This window comes from Molothrus ater, chromosome 2 (genome assembly GCF_012460135.2).
Source record: "Molothrus ater isolate BHLD 08-10-18 breed brown headed cowbird chromosome 2, BPBGC_Mater_1.1, whole genome shotgun sequence".
NCBI lineage: Eukaryota > Metazoa > Chordata > Aves > Passeriformes > Icteridae > Molothrus > Molothrus ater.
The window spans coordinates 113,461,205-113,480,771 of NC_050479.2; the positions used below are offsets into that span (position 1 = coordinate 113,461,205).

General features: G+C 37.4%; 2 protein-coding genes across 5 annotated transcripts in view; one reads left to right on the plus strand and one right to left on the minus strand.

Annotated features, from left to right (window-relative positions):
• The window catches only part of ARL13B (ADP ribosylation factor like GTPase 13B), a 33,419-nt gene that overhangs the window by 9,377 nt on the left and 4,475 nt on the right, over positions 1 to 19,567 (minus strand). For all 4 annotated transcript variants that reach the window (XM_036385304.1, XM_036385321.2, XM_036385330.1 and 1 more), the window contains exons 4-5: positions 17,797 to 18,046; positions 1,546 to 1,651 (exon numbers count right to left, since the gene is read on the minus strand). In XM_036385304.1, coding sequence (XP_036241197.1) covers positions 1,546 to 1,651; positions 17,797 to 18,046 — 356 coding nt within the window. The remainder of the gene's footprint in view (positions 1 to 1,545; positions 1,652 to 17,796; positions 18,047 to 19,567) is intronic.
• Positions 4,196 to 14,202, plus strand: STX19 (syntaxin 19). Its single transcript, XM_036385344.2, has 2 exons — positions 4,196 to 4,465; positions 12,814 to 14,202. The coding sequence occupies exon 2, from the start codon at positions 12,918 to 12,920 to the stop codon at positions 13,794 to 13,796; it is 879 nt and encodes a 292-aa protein (XP_036241237.1). The 5' UTR covers positions 4,196 to 4,465; positions 12,814 to 12,917; the 3' UTR covers positions 13,797 to 14,202.

Below are 19,567 nucleotides of genomic sequence, written 5' to 3' on the forward strand. Positions count from 1 at the left end.
CACTCTATGTGTCTTTTAAAACATTCTCTGAATAACAACTGAATAGATCCAGCTCTGTGTGACATGTAGAGATGATATTTTACACTGATAGTGTTCATGATTTGTTTTTATGAAGATTAAAAGAGACTCTCCAATGCCAACATGTGAAAAGCTCTCAGTGCTCTCTCCATCTGACAAGGATTTAAATGGCACCACAGTCAGATATGGAATGTTTTTCAATTTACAACAGAAAAAAAATATTCTGACCAGCTATGTTTAAATTAAGGTTCAAATATGAGTCCTTTTCACTACGGAACCTTACAATACCCTCCAGCAGAATCTACTCAAGAAGGAGATGTATAGAAGATGTCTACAACTTGTTTCTCTGAGAAAACTGAGATCAAACACTGGCCAGCACTGGGGCAATGTTCTTCTCAATTTGCACCAAGATTATAGTTGCTCCAGTTTGGTTACAAAATATAAAAATTTAGAAAAATTGAATATACAGACATTAAATAATAAAAAGAGGAAGGTCATTCTCACTGACACTGTCAAATTACTCCTTCATTTTGCTTTAATACTTTGTGGTGAAATTTAAAGATCTAGTGGAAAACTAAGTACAAGAAGAAACAAAAGTTTTTTTGGTCATTGCCTAACTTTCCATCTTGTTTCACAATGCCTCTGCTTAAACTGACCCCAGGAGTCCTCCTACTGAAGGAATTTGGGACCATGTTTATCTTTGAAGAGCCTGGTACAGAAGGTGTCCATTAGAGTATGAAACAGTCTTAAGAGTGCGTGATCTGGTGTCTTTCCTAATTACACACAAAATATAAATAAAGAACAAGAACAGCATGTCAGAAATTAAACAATTGAGATGTATTGGAATACACTAGTATCTTTCAGGTCATTTTTTACTGAATATTTTTCAAGAAAATATTTTTGGCACAGAAGCTCCTTGGGAAAAAACAAACAAGGATGAACTTGCAAATTTAATTTTTATGATTGCTATATGTGCATAGTGCAAAAGTGCACTAAGAAAAACACTCAGATAATCATGACATAATAAACAGAGCTATGCCCTGCTCTAACTCAGCTATTAGAGAAAATAGCAGTATGTAGTGCTCTATAAATTTTGCAAATCTCCCTAATGAATTAAAATTAGTTTTTATTTTTAAAATCCAAAGCTTAAATGGTTTTGCAAAACTGCCTTCTTATCTTGGTTAATAACACCACAACCCTCATTGTCTTTCAAAATGTTTTTTATTGCCATCAGGAAAAGATTGTGGAAGCAAAGCCCTATCTAAGACACTGGGAGATTAAAACAAAGGCCTAAAGAAAAACTTCAGGGACTACTAATTTGGATATATTATCTGAAATACTGACCAATATTAAGCAGCTTTCATAAAGCCTTCTGGTTTTGGCTTCCCCCACAACGACTTCCTGCTAGGTTTTTTCTTCACAGGACAATGAATACTACATTTAAATTTCAGTTTTATGCCATGTAGCCTACCTTAATGGAAGCTTTACACAGATATGAGAAAATACAGCATCTGAAAATCTACTTACAATTTGACAGAGACACTTGTGTTCATTAACCAGCCTTTCCAGAGATAAGGACTCGATCACATCTGCTTCTGACAGAGCTCCTTCTCTGTCCTGCTTATTTGCCAGCCTGGAGGGAAGATCAAAAGAAACACTCAGCATCCTGCCACAAGAGAGGCTCTCACATCTCCAAAAGATGAGTTGGTGACAAAACTAGGAAGAAGACTGAGAAAGAAAAGATGAAATTCCTTGTTTCAGCTTCAATTATTTCTTCTACTCAATAAGCATGTTCATCTATGCACTATTTTCATCAGATACTAATGTTAGATAATCACCGAAGTGCTTATTACTAAGTTAATATTATTTCTAGTGAAAGCAATCATATTTACAGTTAAGAAAATGGACATAAAAGACCATCCTGCTTTACATCTAAAGCAACACAGGACAATCTGTTGGAGCCTGTGGATGAAAGTTCACAGTTTTGCAACTTCCTGAACTATGAGCATTTCCCTGTTTAAAAGTGCTTCAGGATCATCTCAGCTCTGCCTGCGACCCAGCATTTCTCTCTGATGCTTAACAATATTTTGAACTTGCTCTTCCCGAGTAAAACTTAAAGGGTACAGGGAAGAACTTGCATGAATGGCTCTAAAAAACTATATTTTATTAAACAGAGGAAAGCAAAAGACTCCCACATAACTCACAAAATAAGTATTCTGTAAGATGAAGATCATTGTTTTGTCACTTATATATGGTAGGAAACAGGACCCTAGAAGACAGACATTCATTAGGAGTATAAAATTACAATCCAACCTCATTTTGCACTTTTTATAACATTAATAATCCAAGCTAGCGTGCTGCACAGCATTAGAAAATATGAAACTTGTACTTGCTTCTCTCTAATAAAGGAATTCCACTAAAATAACGTTCCTCTGAAATTTAGCAACATTTTCTGGATAAGAAGACAAATATTTGGCATCCATGAGCTCAGGGGCAGAAGGTTTTGGAACCAGATATCATAGCCTTCCTCCTGAAATCTCAAGTTATTATCATTAGCTCAAATGGCTTTTAGGGAACTTAGGCCAAAGCTTGTACTTTGAATTTATGTTAATTCTTTGCTAGGAAGGAACAGTGGTAAGAATTCACTCCATAGTTACCAGAACTTGTCAGCACTTTAATTTGATCAAAGACCTTACTTGTCCCTATTCTCCAGAATCCCAGTATGAGAGCTTCAATTCTTAATTAATTCACTCCCAAGATTTTTCAGCATCAAAAACATTAGAAAAAAGCTGTTTTGCATATACAGCCCAAAACCCCACATTCCTTGTCACCATTACCCTCATGAGCTACCATTCATTATCTAATCTTTCATCTTCCTTCTCAAGAAGAATTTGTTTATGAAGGAGACCATAGAAAAGCAGCATCTCAAATATCCAGTCTCTCTCAATCTTCACCATTGTTAACTATTTGGTGTCCAAATCACTCAAACTATTCACTTATGTATCATCATCCTGGGGATAAAAATCCCTCTGTCCTAGTGACAATCAGAACTTTGCTGGCTTGGCCAGCAGAGCTGGTAAGAGCATAAAGCTCTTCCCTGCCCTTCCTTGATAATGAATTCTCACTAGTTAAAGAGGTTACTTCTGCAGTGCTTTGTATGATTTAGTGCAGGGATTCCCAAACTGCTGCTCAAAGCATAGACAGAACCTGTGATACTTTCAATATGTTTATAATACTCTGGCACTGCTTCTTTTCACCAACCAGCTAGAACAAGACCTGTCCTCTCAGTATTTAGCTATGAAACCAAAGCTAAACCAGGGAAAAACTGAGATGTAATGCAAAAAAGTAATTAAAGACTGGAAAAAAATTACCTCCACTTTTTTTCTCCCCCACATAACCTATTTTGTTACAGTCTGAAAATCCTACTGTGCTGCCTCTTAGTCTCAAAAAGCATTCCTCAGCAGTGCTGTCAATTCATCTAGAGCTAATTGAAGGAAATATTTCTGAGCAGTGTTTGTTGCCACAGCCTATTCCTCTCTCACCTGAAGATTAAATAACTGCACTATTTGCACTATTTTTGCTCTGCACAGCCTACAAAGCACAGCTGAAGCAGAATGAAATGCTGGTAAGCTGCATAGCTCAGTGGCAGTTTGACACTAACATCCTACAGCTCGCAGTAGCTGCTGATTTTTAACCTCTAACACCTTCAAAGGTGTCATATTTGTCTTTCTGGTCAATTAGCTTCCACTTTCTCTGCAGCAATACTAACAAAAACCTGGCTGACATGCTGTACCTGGAAAAGCAATTTTCTGGCTATTCTCACCAGGAACTGAAGTGGTTTTGCTGAGGTCCATCTACTGCTGGACACTCACGCCCTCTTCAGACTTTAGGTCAAACTTTTAAATGGACTTCAGGTATTTTCAAGATACTGCAGTAAAATGCATTATCTGCAGGGGCATTTTTTATCCCCATGAACAGATGCACCTCAATAATTCCTTTTCCCTCCATGCTTTGGTGCAGAAGAAAGCAAAGCCTGCAGTTACACTCGTGCTTCCAAGGTAAGCAGTGCTCCACTCGCAGCTCCTACAGGGAGCTGCTCCAAGGCACTTCCTGCTCCTGGCACTCCGAGGGATCCGCCTCCCAGCAGGGCTGGCTTTCAAACAGGCACAACCAGATTCCCCAGGCACAAAGTAATCGATTTGCCTGTCTCCTGCAGTTGCAAAAGGCAGTTTCTCTCTCACTCTACCTACCACTCCTGAGGATGATCACACCTGGACAACGATAGAAGAATTAGAAGCAGGAGGAATGAAGGAAATACCTCATGGAATGTTACTCAAGCCAAGTTGCCTAGGGAATATTCTGGAAAAATGTTTTTTGGGATTATACTGAAGCTTAACCTCAGGAGTTCCTGTGTAAAGGGTAAAAGCCACCAGCACAAGATTCAGAGGTAAATACTCTTCTCTTACTTAATGTTTCTAAATTTGAAAATATCAGAAAAAGGCTTTGTAGTGGGATTTAGAATGGAAATGTGCCTAAGTGTCAAGACATAAAAATAATATACGTCTGCCTTGCAAAGAGTTAGGTATTTCTGTGGGTGAATATGGACTCACAGCTCTGCTGCTCTTTCACAGGAACACCAGGGTTTGAGGCAAGCTTTATGCAAAAAAACCCCCTTCTTTAGGGAATACATCAGTTATCTTAAAAGACAGACCTTGATTTTAATTTTCCAAGTCAGCTGAACTTCATATATAGCAATTTATCATGTTTAAAACCCTGTAGGAGGTATATATCAAAACATACTTGAAAGCACAGACGAGTGGCTGTTAGTTTATCATACTAAGTTCGCGGAGTAAGAAGCTTTCATCTATAAAATCATGCTTGGCTTATTTCAGTTTCACATAAAGTATATATGAATTGTCTTAGTGTAACAAACATACCTCATGCAAGAAATAAAGAGAAAGTTGGCACCTACTGCTTTTAGATCAAGTAGGATTTTTCTAAGCAACTGGAGAGCTTTTCAACTTTAAGAGTCACGAGAAACAATGTGGAAAGGGAGTGTTATGTGTGCATTGGCACAACTGACATCTACAGCTCAGTGACAATATTTCTCTTAGAAGCCACTTCTGCTAGAGAAAAACAAAGTCTGAATGCTATGGAAGTTCCTTGACCTGTCTATAAAATCTCAAATACTGAGCAAAAGAGGGGGAAAAAACCCAACAGAAACCAAAGCAGTATTAAAAGTTTAATTTGCAATACAGAATCTGTAAGAATGCCTCAGATATGCTACTTTTGGGTTTACATTTGTTTAGAATCAGTGATCACAACCCCAGAATTTTGTGAAAGATCCGCATAGCGTCCATCAAAATTAATGAAAAGCAAAGCATCCCTGAGGTCAAAGTATTAGCCTCAGAACAATCTCCATGACTGAAAGCAACTATAGGAAAATGAATCTTTATGAGAATGGTTTGCCTATGATCAAGATCAGTCTTTAAGTCTACTTCAAGAAGTCTTAGCTTTAAGGGATGGAATTAGCTGGGAAAACAAAGCCAGAACCTTTGAAATTAACAGCAGTCTAAACAAGGGGAAAGAACAAAGCCATATTCTTCACTCTACAGTGAATCTTCTATTTAAAGTGCTGTTCTACCCTTTTTCCCTTTGGAATTTTTATCTCTCATCCATTAACCTTTATCTTGAGCAATCCTGTGGACAGCCATCACAAGGATGTTTTAGTCCAAAAAAGTAAGGCCTCAGCAGCTGCAGCCTGAAAAACTTTGTCTCTTTATGTTTTGCTTATGTTAACATCCGTGAAAGTCAAGCTCCTGACCCACACACAGGCATAAATAAGTGACTTGTCTTCTTGTTTTTCTTGTTCCTTCTTCTTCAGTTATTGGGAGTTCACGAGGTTTTAGAGGAAGTCATGGAAAATATAATTCTTCATACTTTTAACAAACAAATAGAAGAGCAGACCAAGACTTTCAAGTGGCCCACAGAAGGCACTTTTGATGAAGTTCTAAGCATGCTCTATGACTTTTTGCAGACTGCCTTCCAAATGGAAGTGCTGACAGATCTCCAAGCACATTCTTCTTTACTGTTTCCAGCCCCTGCCCCTTCTGGGTTGCTGACAACAACGACAAACCTATCAGTAAATTTTGATGATTAACACGTGGCTCTTTCTCAAAGGGACTTAATTTCAATTCATGCCTTCCAATTCTCATGCAAAACAACACTTTGAATATTATGGTTAACTATAATGAGAAAAAGGTGATTAAAGTGCTACAAGATTATTGGCCTGCTTTCATACAACTCCAGGGAGCTGTAGGAGACATTTCAATAAGTCAACAGTTTCCCTAGACAGTTCCTCCAGGTCACTTTTAAATAAGAGAACAGTTAAAAGTAAGATTCTAAACTCCTCCTGTTTACAATATCTCCAGGCAACTGTAGTCTCATGTTAGCTTTTGAACTGGTCATAAGAACAGCAATTATAATTAGTTTCATTTTCTTAAGTGGCCTCATTCTCACCACAGGTCTGAATCATATTCCTATTTACTGAAAATGTTTCGTCACACACTGGTCTGCTATCAGTTCAATCCCACCTCCTAGTCAAACAGGCTGCAGCCAACAATGGCTGAGCTCAACTAAAGCAAGTTATGTTCAGCTTCCAGATGTGTAATTTCAAAACAAGTGATGCTAAGTGATATAACAATATATTTTCGGACAAGATTTAAAAAAAAAAGTGAATTGGTTTCTTATATTCTATTTCACCTTGATATATCAAGCCATGGGCAAATTCAGTATAGTCAAATAGGCTGTACTTTTTTTAAAAAAGCTGCCTTACATTTATTACAGCTGAGTTCCAAGGCTGTGATAGGCAGCTCTGTGGTCTGACAGAGATTAAATGGGAATGTAAAGCAGGTGGGATGGTGCACAGCACAAATTCTGAGTCTGCACTTCTGTCAGGAAGACAAATCTCTCACACCACTTAGAGCAATAAAAAGCTGTTAAGTATGAATTCAAACTACATATCCTATTAAATGGAAACAATCCCACCTATATTCTATCCTGCTGCAGCCCTTTCTCTTGTTCCTATTTTATTTTCAAGTACTGCTTTAAAATATATCAATATTTGGACCTTAAAGAAGTGATCTTTGGGCAGAGGAGATCATGACTTTCTAGGTTTCTGTAACCTCTAGGTTTGTGAGGATTCCTAAAGAACACTACTGACAACAAATCTCTGGTTAAACAGGTGAAAAAAACCACCATCAAAACATGAAGTTCTTACCAATTACAGAGAATTAGCTGCAGACTAAGTGACTTGGAGAGTGAGATCATTGTTTTGTCAGTGAAGTGCAGTGTCCATCACCCTCACTGGGAATTATATCAGTGCCAAAGCATGAACTCCTCACCCCCTATTACCCAAAGTATCAGCAGGAATGTCTGCAGACATGGAAATGCTGGCAGATGCTTTTCCCCAAGTCTACATCTGCAGCCACACTATCATAACAAAGATGTCAAAACTCCAAGGAACAAGCTCAGATTTGCAGCTGATTTCACTCTTTGTATCTTTGAACTAAATACTTCAAAAATAGCAAAACACCATATATCTCCTACAACATGACTGTGTTACAGATTAAAGGCTCAAGAACATCTTGAGTCTCTTCTCCCGCTCTCCAGGTCTCTTGGAAAACTCACTCCAGAACGGCATGATTTGCCTACACATTGCCAGCAACTTTGGCCTAATTCTTCCCCACCTTATGAATTCTTTGAATACTCAGGTCTGCTTTACTGTATTTGAATTTGCTGGTTTTATTCAATTTATTCATTTCTTCACCTCCCAACAATCCGTTTCACACTAATTAAAGAATTCCCAAGCTACCTTGCTTCAGATGCAGCATTTCTATTCTTGCACATTCTGGTAATTTTAGTTTCCCTAGGGAAGTCTTGTGGCAGTTTTTACACAGTGATAGGACAAGGCTGAAGTGTTTTAAACGCAAGAAGAAAGATTTGCATCACATGTTAGGACAAAATTCTTGACTGTGAGGGTGGGGAGGCTCTGGCACAGGTTGCCCCCAGAGAAGAATTGTGATCATCCCCTTTGCTCAAACTGTTACTGATTTTGCACTATCATCTCATCTGTGGCATATTTTTAGGCAGGGGAAGCTCTCTGCCTTTGGTATTCTCTTGTTGAACCACTCCCACACTTTCCATAAACAGAAACTTGAACTTACAACTATTTTTAAGTATGTTTTTTCGAGGACTTCTCTTACAACAGAGATGCTTAAGAGGATATTTTCATCCAACCACCTTGTGTCTTATAATCCTTGGTGTTTAAGTATGTTTGTTTACAAGGTATTTAAGTTAAAGGAAACTTTACAAAGAAGAAACTAAATGTAACTTACAGCAACTTGTCCTACTTTAGTAACCTCAGATACATCTTTGAGTAACAGGGCGAGATTTCAAAACACCACCAAACAAGTGCCTTCTTTCCTTGTGAGAACATGAGAGAGCACAAACTGAATTTCAGCTCAAAACACCAATTTTCCCCAAAGACTACTATAAGTATTTTAAACTATAACCATTTTAATAATATATGTGTCTCACATATGTGTCTCTTAAGTTAGCAACAAAAAATTATTTTGTTGCTAACTTAAGACATTTATGCAGTAATCAAGCTCCAGAGTATGACTCCAAGATTTACTCATTGCCATTGTGCTCAGAAGAAAGTTAGATGGGTTTCTTGGCACCACATGACAGAGCTGTAATGTAATTCCACTGCAGCTTGGAAATGAATGAGAAATAATAATTTAAAAAAAATGTTTAAGATTACATGTAACATGAAATTCCCTTGGGACACATTGCCTGAAAGTCTACTCAGTGCCCTTAACTGACTCATAGCTAAGGGTCAGGAAAACAAGCCTACCCTTATTTTTGGTGCAATCATTTAAAAAAACCCTCCCAAAACAAAAAAAAAACCCACACTAACAAACAAAAATCCAGCCGTTTCAGCAGAGGTAAAGAAGGCAGCATGAGCCAGAACACAGATCGTAGATATCAAAGAGCTCTTAAAGAGAGGATTCTGTTCCTTGATTGCCTGCAAGTCCTCCTCTCTGGAAGATACTAAAACCAAGGAGAGGTGGCAAATTGTATCAAAGATCAAATAGAAACAGAGCCTTTGCTGGCAGGCATTTTAATCAGAGTGCTGAATTAACTAAGAAATAGTGAACAAAAGCAGAAATTAAAATGAACAGGAGGCTTTGGTAATTTGGGGACTGGGGAAGAAATAATCCAACAAAGCCAAATTAGAAGACATTAAACCCAAGTACAACCAGAAACAAGAGAATTCCATATGATTATCTTTCCTATTTTACATATCTAATTATGTCTTTCAACTTAAGGTAGCCCAAATCTTATTTTTGGATGTAGGCTCCATGTTTCTTGGGTCTACTGATAAATTTATCAGACAGGTGGAAGAACATTCTAAGCGGTTTCTTTGCAATTAAGCAAGCGGTCCTTTCAACTTACCTTTTTATCAAATGCAGAAGATAATATAAAAAACTCATTTCTGTCCTCTTTATCTTTGACTTCTAGACATATTTTATCATGACAGATTCTAATGGTGGTCCAGCTACTGGGATCTATTATTCCCCTAGTCAGCGTCCTGAGGTAATTGTCTTTATCAAGACTTCCCCAGTCACACATCTGTTTAAATTGTGAGATTCACAATGGCATCTGTTTAAATTGTGAGATTCACATAACGCTGTTCCTGAGAAGCAACACAGCCAAGTTATCAGAAAGCAAAGACTCTTGATATACCCTTAAAATATATTTGACAAGGATGTGAAAATTGCATTTCTGAACTTGCCAACTATAGATTGCTATAGACAAAGATGCTTAAAGAAGAACAAACCTAATCACCAATGGGTTTGCATGACAATAACTGCAATGGGCAGCGAACATAGGGGCCACACTAAGTCACTAGAGTGCTTTCAGTCCACATATGCCACTTACTCCACTCTACAGAATGGGTATTTTCTCTCTGTACTGACAAAAACTTTAAGGAAAGTGAAGTGCTTTCATCTCAATCAAAAGAAAAACAGGATGTGCCCCTATACACAAACACGTAGGACAAAACAAGGCCTCAATAAATGAACAGAGCTTGTTGTGGAACACTTGAGAAGCCAAGCCAACAATTTCCAAGGTTATCTCTGTCATGAAGACATCCTCATTTCTTTGAGACCAGCATGTGTTCCAATTGCCAGTATAATCAAGCACAATTATTGGCAAGCCTTTTCAGTGGCAGGCTTTGAAGGCAAGCCCAACAGTAGGGAAGAGATGAAACTAAGATTCAATTGCTTGCATTCCAGTCTTTTGTGAGACTAATCTTTAAACAAGAAAAAACAATCTCTAGTATTTTCCGCTCACTTCTCTGATATTTAACAATATTTGCAGATTTGTTTTTCAGTTCTGTGAGGTTCCTCCCTCCACCTCCAAAGAACACAGCTATTTCAAGAGCAATGGACCTATTCTCTTAAAAAAAATTCTTGTCACCTCACAGCATAAGCATTAAGGGTGCCCTTAGAACTTGCTTGTAATCGCAGGTTTGCCCAGCCCTGCTAAGTTAACATGGGTCAGCAGATGTGTGAGGCTGGACTACAACAGATTTTCAGGTCACTTCTCTGAGGCCCTGTTTAGCAGCCCTGGGTCCTTTCACATGCCCCAGGCTGAACTTTCCCTGTTGGTGGTGCCAAGCAGCTCCGGAACATTCCTGAAGAATGTTATATGGCAGAAACTGCCTGACTTCTGCCATGAGGACATCCACTGAAAAGTTCAGCAGTGGAGAAGCATTACTGTCACAAAATGAACACATTTTGCATTTTCCTCACCCAAGAATAACACTCCCCAATAAATAACTTGCAAACTTGTCTGATCACAAGTCTTCTCTTGATGTGAATTGACAAACACTGAATTCAAATATTAAGCCACTTAGAGGGAAAAAAAAGCAGTAAGGAAAATTCACACTAGGGTAGAATATCAACATTCTTTCTCATGACTGACCTCTGAAGCATTTCAAGTTTTGTTTTTCAGCCAGTCCTCCTGCAAAAAGCTAGATTTAAGTCTGTGAAGACATGTCCACACTGCTCAACTCCATGACTTTTACAAAAATCTATTCAGAGACTTTAAATATGCATGGGGGAGCAGAGATACCACAGCAGTATCATTTGGAACTGTTCAAATGCAAGAAAATCGTTTGCATATTGACAGGTTACTGGATAGACCTTTTGCAGTTTCTAAAAACGTATCTTTTGGATACTATTAAGAAATCCTACATTTGCTTGCTAAGAAAAAATATAATCTGTCAAATCAGGGTTTAATAAGTGTTGCAACTATTTAATGCTACTATTTCAGAAAACAGCACTAAAAGCTCTGAAAGAGCCAAAAGATACCACTGTGCTGTTTAACCTTTATGCTTGAACAGCCCTTTGAAAGACACATATCTGATTGAACCAGAAGACCCTAAGTAAAAAATCCCATAATCTTCTAGTCCTGAACATGTTACTTCTTACTGAAATCTTCCATTCTTGATCACAGTCCAAGGAAATCATTTATGTAGAGTTTGAGAAAAATACCTTCTTCCCTATGATTAAAAATAGCTGAACTTAGTTTCCATTGGGCGTGTTTTAGAAAATATCTTGCTCTTAATTATCTCTCCAGTAAAGCTTGCACAACAGCTAGGGAACAAAACAAAACCGTATCTGCTTTCTGTTAAATAAGAAACAGCACTGAATTGTAGCCTATTGTGCTTCACAATGCACATTTGCATCAATTTTATGAAGAATGTAAATGACAGTGTAAGAGTAGATAACAGTAATTCAAAGAGGCTTAGAATATCTTCATGCTGCAACATTAGTGATATAGAGTCAACTCCATAAAAACTCAAACATAAAAAATTAACTTGTTTTCATGCTAAATTATTAGAGTTCTTAAATGATGAAAGGTCTGTTCTGTTTTGTTGTAGCTAACTGCTTCAGTTACTATCTAACTCCCCAGGCAAGGAAAACAGAGAATGGTTTTTGAGTGTGGCCAAATTAATAACCTTAATTCACACCAGAATGCTGATTCATTACAGTCTGCCTCATAATCTCAAAAACTGAAATACTTCCTACTGAGAATCCAAGAATGGCACAGCCACACCCACTTCTATTTCCAAAAATATTTATAGGTTGATTAGTTTTCATCAAGTAAAGAATAACAATAAAATAATTAGAGTTACTTCTCTCTTCCTCCCCAAAATAAGTCTTCTCTGTTGTCATCTTATTGCAAAAGTTCCATACCTTCTTGGTGATTTCGCATAGGCAGCTCCTCACAGCAATGACGACTTCTACACAGCACAGCCAACAAATCCCCAGCTCTCTTCTCCCAGCTAGCCCACTCCTTTATAACATTCATCCTTACTAGACACAGCTGTGGCCTGTTAAGGGCAGGCCTGTTCCTAATCTTGGGTAATTAATACAACTGCAACTCCTCAGGGGTGAGACTGATGGGGGTGCTTCTGCGCTGTCTTTATTTTCTTACATTCTATCCCCCCACACTTCTCCAGTCTCAGTTCTGTGTGCTGCATCACAAATATACCTCAAAAATGGCCTTGGGCTACTAATCACAACTTGTTCAGAATACCCCCCATTCCAACTCATTCCTACTTTTACTTTGGTGCAGAGAGAAGTAGCTCTAATCTCCAAAACTACTTTTCATATATACATATAGCCACTAACGTTGATTGTTGTTACATTTTGATTACAGTGCAATGAAACAAACTAAACCAAAAAGATACTGGAATTAACTTCCTGTGTCGCAAGAGGAGAGGGGAAAAAAAAAAGCAGGAAAGAATCCTGACCACAAAAACCATGAGAGACCGTCTGCAAGAGCTCAGACTGAGGGCTAAGGAACTACAGATGGGTGGGGAAAACAATGGTGCAACTGTACAAGAAGAGGAGCAGGAGGAGTTTGAACAGCAGGCCATTATTTATGAAAAAGAGCCCGTAACTGAAAGGCACTTGCACGACATCCAGAAGCTTCAGAACGAAATTAATAACCTGGTGGAAGAAGTCAACAAATTCAGCCAACAACAAAAAAGCCTCGTGTCTTCAATGAGAAGGTTCAGCGTTCTCAAAAAGGAATCTAACATAGCCAGGGAAATCAAACTGCAAGCAGAACACGTACGCAGAGGTTTGGATGAGCTGTCCAAAACAGTGAGGAGAGCTGAGAATGAGCAGGGGCCAGCCCGAGCCACGGTGAGGATCCTGGCGGCCCAGCACGCCTTCCTGTCCCACCGCTACCTGCAGGCCATGCTCTCCTACAACGAGGCCATCACGGCCAAGCAGGACAAGTGCAGGACCTTCATCCTCCGCCAGCTCGAGGTGGCTGGCAAAGAGGTGTCTGAGGAGGAGGTCAATGACATGCTCCAGCAAGGAAAATGGGAGATTTTCAATGAAAATCTACTCACTGAAGTGAAGATTACTAAAGCTCAGCTGTCAGAGATAGAGCAGAGACACAAAGAACTGGTCAATCTGGAGAACCAGATCAAAGATGTGAAAGAACTCTTTATCCAGATCTCACTTCTGGTGGAGGAGCAAGGGCAGATGATCAACAATATAGAAATCTACATGAACAATGCTCAAGAATATACTCAAGCATCTAAAGAAAAGTTTGGGCTTGCAGTCAGGTATAAAAGAAGAAACCCTTGCAAAGCAATTTGCTGCTGGTGTTGTCCGTGCTGCAGATGACACCAGAAATGAACTGCTTGAAATACCAATGGTTCCTCCGCACCAAACTGATCTTGGAAAGCACTCTTGGGATCCCTTAACTGCTTTACTTTTCTCCATTTTCCCTTCAGCAGAGCTCTCAGGAAAAACTGCATCCTTTTTCAAGACAGAGTAAAGAATTTATGGTTTTCACAGAAACATGTCAACTACAGGAAAGGATCAAAGGATAAAAGTGACATTTTTTTGTTCTTATAAACTTCTCAAAAGTTTAGAAGTTCTAAAGTTTAGTTTGGTTCTTCAAACTAAAACAGTGTGGCAATAAACTCCCTGTGCTGTTGGGAGGCATTGAAAATATTGTTAATCTCAAAGACAGGATTCATAAAAATGTTTTACTTACTTTTCACAAAATAATAATAAGTATTTTTAATTGCCTTGTGGTTTTTTACCATTTATATTTATTTGCTTAAATTCTAAATGTTTTTTTTTCCCCAGGAGTCTAAAATTCTACAAAACAAACCTCCACACATAAAGCAGACACCATTAGTAACAATCTAGAATGGGATGCCTAAACCAAACAAGAAGTCAGAAAACTTATCAGGAATGTTACAATACTACATCCATAGGAAAAGTTCATAAACTTTTCATAAATCGATACAGAGATACTTATATTATTTAGCTCTACAGGCAGAGCCCTACCAGGATAGGGGAATACGATCCTTAATTACACATTCACAAGGCACATTCTTAATGCTGCCAGTCCTACCTAAATACACAGTGACATTTGCAGTCTCACTTTTGCTAGCACAAAATTAACAAAAAAATAGAATAAAAAACAGAACTCCATCCTTACACCCCCTACTCCTCCCCCATAATCTAGAACCAGAGAATGATTTAGGTTGGAAGGAACCTCCGGCAACCAGCTCCTTTTGGAACTGAGTGAGAAATAGCTCTCCATGCAATTTAACAGACAATAGCAAAGTAACTGAGATGAAAAAGTTCTTTCCAAGAAGAAATTAAAAAAAAAAATCCACATTAAAACCAAATAGCAAACCAGAAATGTATTCCTGAACTGCTTTGTGCTGTGCAAAGACACCTTACTTGGACAGTCAGAGAAGGCAGAACAAACTGCACTGCAATTCAGCAAGACACTAAGTGAAATGGATGTCTTTAGTTGCACGTAGGAGAAAAAAAAATCTACTATCAAAGTAATTTTCACATTGTGGTAATTAGAAATACTTGGATTCCTTCCATCCCAGAGTAAAACTGCAACTGAAATTAACTGCTATCAAAATACAATCAAAGGTCTAAACCTTAAAGTAAAAAGTACTATTTACACAGTAGCAACAAAAAATAAACTCACATGATGACATCACTGGAACAATTTCATTAAATACTCTCCCCTTAACTGCATATATTAAAAATACATTTATGTTCCAAGGGCAGAGTAGAAATTAGCCAATAAACAAGAGCTGTACTTCCAATAGTGGAATAAAACTCAAGTTTTCAAAATTCAAGTTTTAATACTTAGGAAAAGAGCTGCCTGATTAAGTCATTTCCAGACATAAATTGGTTAGAAACAGACAGATAAAACACACTCAAGGAGAAGTGGGAAGTGAGAAAGATTTGTGGAAAACTTTTCCTTGATAAGGGGGTACTATTAACTGAAAATAAATAGCATGAAATAATAGTATGAACTACAGTTTACATTGAATTTGATATTGAGCATTCAAAATGATTAGCAGTAGAGATTTGCAGTAATCACTAAAGTAACTTTCCAGTGTTTTCAGTAGTTACATAAATATGCAGAAAACCAAACAAAATAAAGCCCAGCTTCAAGGGTTCTATGAAGAAAAGTGAAACATTAATAGCTATAATCCCTTATCACCAAAATAACAGGTAGAAAGTAGCTTTCTCCTAACAAAATACCTGCCCAAAAATCTCCTTGGTATAAAATATCAGTCACAGCACATGGGCTTGCATTTCCTCTTCTACATGATCCATGTCAACTTAAATAAAAAAACCAAAACCAAAACAAAGATTCCAACCAAACAAACACAACTAATCCCAAAAAACCCAGGATTTGCCTGCATAATATGATGTCTGTGTGCTCCTTTCTGATAAAAGAAAGGACAAAAATATACAAGTTTAAATTTTCTTCACTTAGGATTATAAGTTTTGAGGATGCTGCCAGAAGAATTTACCCATAAACACTAATAAAGTGATAACACTGAACAGTAAAAAACCCTAAATGACAAGTTTAACATCTCTAAGTAATCTATACCAAGAGACAGTAAAAGACAATACTATCACATTTGAGGAAAATTGTCTTAAAATGATTCTGTGACACCTCCATGGGCAGCAATAAATAACAACGTGGGAGAGCAGCAATTAAATTTGTAGAAAACATCACACTGAACATCAGATTTCTCATATTCCCATATTTCTGTAAGATAAGAGAATTTAGCAGCAATTTTATGTCCACATTGTGCAATTCAGCCTATTCTGCATGGATTAAAATGCACCAATTAAAAAATGTAGCAAAATATTAGGGAACTTCTTGCTACATGGGTAGCAAGTATGTCATTTAAAAAAAACCAAAACCAACAAAACCAAAAAGCCCACAAACAAAATCTCAACATTAAAATTAATATTATATTAAAAAAGACTAACTTTCAGCATAAATTTGGAAATCTGACAATACAGGAAACAATTCTTCACTCAAGAGGCAGGGTCACACAGGAGCATAAACCAAAGAACTACTGGATCCCTCCACAGAATTGGGACACTGAAAAGCAAAATCTGATCAAAGGCTTTAAGTTTAATCTAATAAATGGTAATAACATCAACAAACTTGGTTTTGTCACCATTAGAGCAATTAGTAAATACACTCTACCTTCTGATTAGCTACTGATAGGGATCAAAAAGCAGTATCAAGATCCATGGAAGTGAGTGAGTTCTCTGCAGGTCCAGTCAGCCACACAAATATCATTATCAGATTATAGAGAATTCTACCCAAAAAAAAAAAAAAAAACAACAAAACCAAAACACAACCCCAACCCCCCATAAAATTGTATTTAATTAAAAAACACAGCACAGCTTTCCACAGTCCCAGCTGCATTTTCATTTGAGTTAAACTAAGCTGGCTTTATTGCCTTGCCTGTGCCAGTAACGTGCAGAGCAATGAAAGGTAAAATCTAATCTATTTTCAACATATACACCATTACTTTGCTGAACTATCCTCCACTTCATCAACACAATTAGCCAGGCTCAGCTTCAAACTGGCAGAGCATCACTATTTCTTAAAAATAAGAGGTCTTTCCTCTTACCTGTACACATTCTTTATGATAGTACAGGGATGTTGTGCAATTTATGCATTATGGAGCTCTTATGCTCACCAGACATAAAGATACTGACTTGACAAACCATTTTAAACTTTCAGAGTTTATTTTTTTAACTTCAAAAGCTTATTTGTTAGCAGATATTTTTGGTGTGGAATTTAAAAAAATATGTTCTTTCCAATATTTTTACAAACCTTATTAAACAGAGAAAAAGCAGGTGCCCAAAATAATTAAAGCAAGCCTCCTTTAATGAGATTTTGTTGATCATATATCAGCAGAACCATGTATTAAGTAAATAAGACATTTATTGCTGAGAGGTCACCCTATTGCTGAGTATAATCAACGATTTACCATTTAATTAATTAATGTAGGCATAAGTAGCAACAATATTTTTGCATCATGTTGCCACGTGAAATTTGTAAAGCCTTTTAACCTAGTATTTCAAGTAATATTAGAATTTTAAAGCATTAAAAAATCCCACCTTGTTATTTTTCCATGGCTAATGAAAGAGGAGAGAAATAAATATCCCTGAGAAGGATTAAATAAAACATAAAAGCGTAAAACTAATTGTAATATTGCTTACTGCTAACATTACAGCAGTATTAGTTACAACAGAAATAGTTCTTTAGGTCTAATTTCACCCAATTTCAGATTATTAGGAGAACATTTATTATACTACTTACACTAACACAGGTTTTCCTGATATCTTAGGGCTTTTTAATACTTCTGTCATGGCTTGTTTTGTTTCTTCCATTCTTTCAATGTCACTGGAATCCACCACAAATATGACACCGTAGGACTCAGCATAATAATTCCTCCAGATATTCCGGATTCGTTTTCCACCTCCTAAATCAAAGATGGTGACTTCAAAGCGTCCCTGTTTAAGATTAATTTTGGAAAACCCAACTGTTGGAGCCACATCTTCAGGAGACTCTGTCAAAGAAGAAAGCCTTCAGTTTAAAGAGGATTTTATAGTGGGATTTGTGTAGTAGCAAAATTCACATTTTAAAAACACAGAGCAAAAACTCCTTGTTAAATATTACTGACCACATTTTTGCTTACATGAAGATTTCCCCTCTCCTCAGGGAATTTTAAATTAACTAGTCTCTCAGCTAGTCACTTTACATTTATTTAGTTAGGAGCACTGGGGGAGTGGGAAGGAGGGAGAAAAGAGAGGGGCCCAAAAGGCAGATTTTAGTATTTCACACCACAGTTCCATTGCAGTGGCACTTACTGTACTGCATTTTCACTTCCACTGATTTTCATTGTAGTAATTCAACTTTGAGAAGGAAAGCAACCAAACCAGTTAATGCACTATGACCTGGAAACCCTTGTGCTCTGCCAAATTTATATTTTATCCTTCATGGCTGCCAAAACAGCTTCAGAAGTTCAAACCAAGGGCTGAGATGAAATGACTGAAACCATCTTCTTCTGAGATGTAAATGATTTGATTCCCTTTATTCAAGGTCAGGTTTTAGCCTTTGTTTGCTAATTTTTAATTGCTGCTTTTTTCTAATTTGCCATGCAATATGCTAAAAAATGACAGATTTCTGTTTAATACTTTTGCTTGCTGTCTCCCTTTCCTGAGGGCAAAGAAAGCCTGGACTCATCTCACACCACTAAGCTGTGCCTGCAGGGCTGAGATAATTGCATCTCTCTTTTATGCACCTGGGTAGCTCAAGGCAGGACAAACATGGAAAATTCAGCTTGTTGACAAGAAAAAAATGAAGGTCTGGCTAAAAGCATTGAGCTCTGAAGAGCAGTGCAGAAACTGAATCCTCACCAGCCTTCTGCTCCTACCCTTAAGACAGCCAAGATCAGCATTCAGGACATTTAAGCCCTGGGGATCACTCAAGGAAATCAGAACTATCTTTTCCTTGAGTTTCCCTTTAGAAATATGCATCTTTATCTCACTTTTTTTCCCCCTGAAAAATAGGAATTTTAGAAATAACTGTTATATTCAGAGGGTAAAGACAGTAAAGGTGGTTTTCAAATAGAATGGAAGGCTAAATTATGAAACACTCCTGTTTTTAGGGCAAAGATGGAGGAATAGGAGAGAATACTCATGATTTTATTTGGGCCTTAGCAAGTCTGTGAACTTACATAACACAAGTAAACAAACTCGAGGTGGAGTCTCCAAGTCTGCCAAAACACTACTAAGTAAACTCTTGTTCTTGCACAAGATGAAAGTTATTTAGAAAGACAATCCCACAAGTGGAGGAAAAACAAATACAGAATTTTTGTTTTCATAAGTTTTATCTCAAATTATATCCTGCTTGCACGCAATCAAGTGGTGTCTTAGTGGCAATTTTATTTATCATCATTTTTTGATTATAAATCATGATAAAAAATATGTAACACTAGAACCATCCTTAATGTTACACATAACAATTTCCTTCTTTTAGACCTTATATATACTCACAACACTGATTTTTATATAAAGTTTACTGCTGT

What these genes read in the sequence shown, in the direction of transcription:
- STX19 (XM_036385344.2), top strand. Translation starts at nt 12,918, where the DNA reads ATGAGAGACCGTCTGCAAGAGCTCAGACTGAGGGCTAAGGAACTACAG.